Source organism: Setaria viridis, chromosome 2, assembly GCF_005286985.2.
Source record: "Setaria viridis chromosome 2, Setaria_viridis_v4.0, whole genome shotgun sequence".
NCBI lineage: Eukaryota > Viridiplantae > Streptophyta > Magnoliopsida > Poales > Poaceae > Setaria > Setaria viridis.
The window spans coordinates 6575944-6579480 of NC_048264.2; the positions used below are offsets into that span (position 1 = coordinate 6575944).

General features: G+C 54.0%; 1 protein-coding gene across 1 annotated transcript; it reads left to right on the top strand.

The window, feature by feature from the left end:
• Window positions 1-1063: 1063 nt before the first annotated feature.
• On the top strand, window positions 1064-2889 carry LOC117842873 (uncharacterized). The gene has a single exon (XM_034723398.2). The coding sequence runs from the start codon at window positions 1686-1688 to the stop codon at window positions 2625-2627; it is 942 nt and encodes a 313-aa protein (XP_034579289.1). The 5' UTR covers window positions 1064-1685; the 3' UTR covers window positions 2628-2889.
• The last annotated feature ends 648 nt before the right edge of the window (window positions 2890-3537 follow it).

Below are 3537 nucleotides of genomic sequence, written 5' to 3' on the forward strand. Positions count from 1 at the left end.
CGCTAGTTTGCTCATCGTCTTCTCCCGCGCCCGCATCTTCATCCTCTCTGCCTTGGCCTCTGGCTCGTCGGCTCCTCCACCGGCCGTGGCCTCATCCTCGCCGGCGCCAGGAAGGTTTCCATGGCTGCAATCGCCGCCGTCGCCTGCTCTCACCGCGTCGGGATGGGCCAGGGGCGGGAAGGCTGGATCCGCTCATGACAGGGCCGGATCCGGGCCACCGGTGGCCAATGTCTTTTGCGTCGTCCCGCCTTGGCGCACGAGTCTTGGAACTGGCCGGTCTACCCCGCCGTCGTCGTCCTCGGGAGTCGGATGGGCTTCCGGCGGCCCCCTCTGGTAGCGGCGAGGTGAGGATGAGAGGCGGTGAGGGCGCCGCCCATGTCACTTAGGGGGGGGAGGGGCGACCCTTTTACAAGGTTTCAACCATTTTACAAGAGAGTGAACTGTGAACACATGCGGTCAGAATATTTTAGCTTGACCTGCAACGACTCTTTTGGCTAATTTACCCCTCAGATGGGGAGACGATAGACATCACAGGAGAGGAGAACAAAGCCCATGCCAAAATGCTTTCTTGTGAACCATATAATTGTACAATTATTTTATCAGGTTCATTTCTAGAGTGGGCGATGGCCCATACACTTCAGTACTGAAGAGAGAGCCCGGTAAGCTGTAACCCAATCCCGGCTGGGCTGTTCACTACAAGCCGACGGGCTGGCTGGCCGTGGCAGAATTGCTGCATATGCCAGGAGATCCAAAGCCTGCCAGCGAAACTGAAAACCAAGTCCCAACCGCACAATTGGTCCATCTGTCCTACCATAACGCACATGTATCGCCCACGGATCTATTCTCATCGTCACGCTCACGCCTCACGCGTAATGTAAAAATCGACCTCAGTGATATGTTGGCAAAGTAAGATTAGTCATTATATTTTTAACATGATTTTGCAATGCATATAGACTCATTTTGTTTAAAGCAATAGAAATTGCTAGTCAAATCATATATCGTGGCGATGTAAATTCATGCTCATAGATTCAATTCAACATTTCGAATTCTTTCGGTTCAAGATGGATGCTATTTTTATAGAAATTGCTAGTCAAATTATCGCATCGACTCGTGTGCCGAACGATTTATATTTAAAACTTAGGGTAGCAGTAGAAAAAAAAATAGCACCACAGCCTACGGATAGCCGGATAGTATACGCGGGTTTTTTTTTTTCACTCTGAATTCCGGTATCCCCTGCGCCGCGGCAATGTTCCATCTCTTCTCTCCCCGGCGGCAAGCTGCCAAAAATGGCGATGAGCAGGAGCGAGCGCGGGGACAAGGGGACAGCAGTAACGTACAGCACCCAATTCCTTTCTCTCCCCTCACGCCACCCTCCCACGCGCCGCCTGCGGCCGTGGCGTCGCTTTGCTGCCCGCCTTTGGCTCACTCTCTAGCTAAGCTGGCATTCCTCATTCTGGCTCGCTCCTTCACGCTCTGCTTTGTTGTCTTCACTCTCCACTGCCACTGCCCCTGCCCCCGCAGCGCTCCGTGTTCCACCTCCCCTGACGAGCTGCCGTGCGCGCGTCGGCGTTGCCCGACGACCCTGTGTGACGGGAGGCTACGCCGGCCTCCCTAACGCGTTCCATTGCGTAGCTGCTCCGCATTGCGCGCAAGGTGTTCGAGGAAAGGCCCGGGTGGGAGGGACGATGATGCGGGACCTGACCTGCTTCGGGGACACCAGCGTCCAGATCGCCGACGCGGCGTCCTCCTCCTCCTCCTCGGGCACCGCCGGCAGCGGCGGGCGCGGCCGCGGCAAGGGCCACAGCACCGCTGCGGCGAGGAGCCGGGTGACGTGCCTCTACCACGCGCGGCTCGCGGGGCGGCCGTGCGCGCTCTCGGTCACGTGGACCAGGAGCGGCGGCCTGGCCGGGCAGGCCGCCGCCGTCAGCGTCGTCGCGGTCGATGCCGCGTCCGGGGACCGCCTCTGCCGGGCCGACGTCAAGCCGTGGCTCTTCTCCAAGCGCAAGGGGTCCAAGACCCTCGACGTCGCCGGCGCCGCCGCAAAGGTCGACGTGTTCTGGGACCTGTCCGGCGCCAGGTTCGGCGCGGCGCCCGAGCCGGTGGAAGGCTTCTACGTCGCCGTGGTGTGCGACGGCGAGACGGTGCTCCTGCTCGGCGACATGAGGAAGGAGGCCTACCGTAAGACGGCCGCCGACCGGCCCGCCGTCGACGCGCTTCTCGTGGCCAGGAAGGAGCACGTCGTCAGCAAGAAGGTGTTCTCCGCCAAGGCCCAGTTCTCTCACCATGGCCGGTGCCATGACATTGTGATAGAGTGCGACACCACCGGGGCGAACGACGACCCTTGTCTCGTGATCCACATCGACAGGCGGCCGGTCATGCGGGTGCGGCGGTTGGCGTGGAAGTTCAGAGGGAACCAGACGGTCCTGGTGGACGGGCTGCCTGTGGAGGTGTTCTGGGATGTCCATGGCTGGCTCTTTGGCTCGGCGGCGAGCAGTGCGGTGTTCATGTTCCAGACGTGCCAGGCACCTGAGAAGTCGGTGCCATGGGCGTATCTGCGGATTTTTAGGGAGCCTCAGGTTCAAGGACATGGTTTCTCCTTGATAATACATGCGTGGAAGGTTGAGTAGGAGTGCGCAGGTTCGAATTGACTGCCACATATGTTCAAGTTTTAGTAAAGATCGGCCTGTTCGCTTCAGCTTATTCAGCCGGCTTATCAGCCAGCAAACAGTGTTCTTCTCTCATAACAAATCAACCGTTTCAGCTTTTCAGCCAGCTTATAAGCTGAAGCGAACAGGCCCGATGATTTAGTGCCTGTGGTGTGATGTGGAATTTGCCACCTCCTGTAAACTCTGTTGGCTGTTTTCTCAAGATTAAATTATGTTTTGTTAATCCCTTTTCTCCCATGTCTAGGAGGAGATAGTCTCCCTCTGTGCTCAAAGTTGTAACCATTTCAACTCATTGGCATCAAAATGCTGTAATGATGAAAAGGTACAAAAAGTTACAGCACACTGTTTTTAGGTTCCCTTGTAGATTGGAGGTGCTTTGTTTACATTTTTTAGGGGCCAATGCTCAGTATTTTAAGAGCTGTTACTCTGTATATGGCTACACACTTCATTATATTTATTTGTATTTTCATTCTGTGGAGAAGTGGAGCTAATGAAGGTTGTGAAGAAAAACTCGTACTTTGCATGGACTTTTTTTCATAGGCAGTTCATCTTTTTGTCTATTTCATGTGTTTTTTTATCTCTTTTATACCAATGTATTGATTAATAGCAATATATGGGAGTACAGGAGTGCGCACAGAAAAGGACTCTACTAATGTATACAACTATACATGCAGGACTCTACTCCAAACAATAGGTGAATCTGAATAGTGAATATGCCAATTCTTTGCAGGAGAAAGTCCAAACAAGGGTATGGCCAATTGATTGGACCAATTGCAAGATACTGTATGGATATAGATCCAGTAGATCTTCTAAAATGTAATGCTTTTTCCGCGATTTTTTTTCTCCCAGACAAATTACTCTGCTTTGTGGC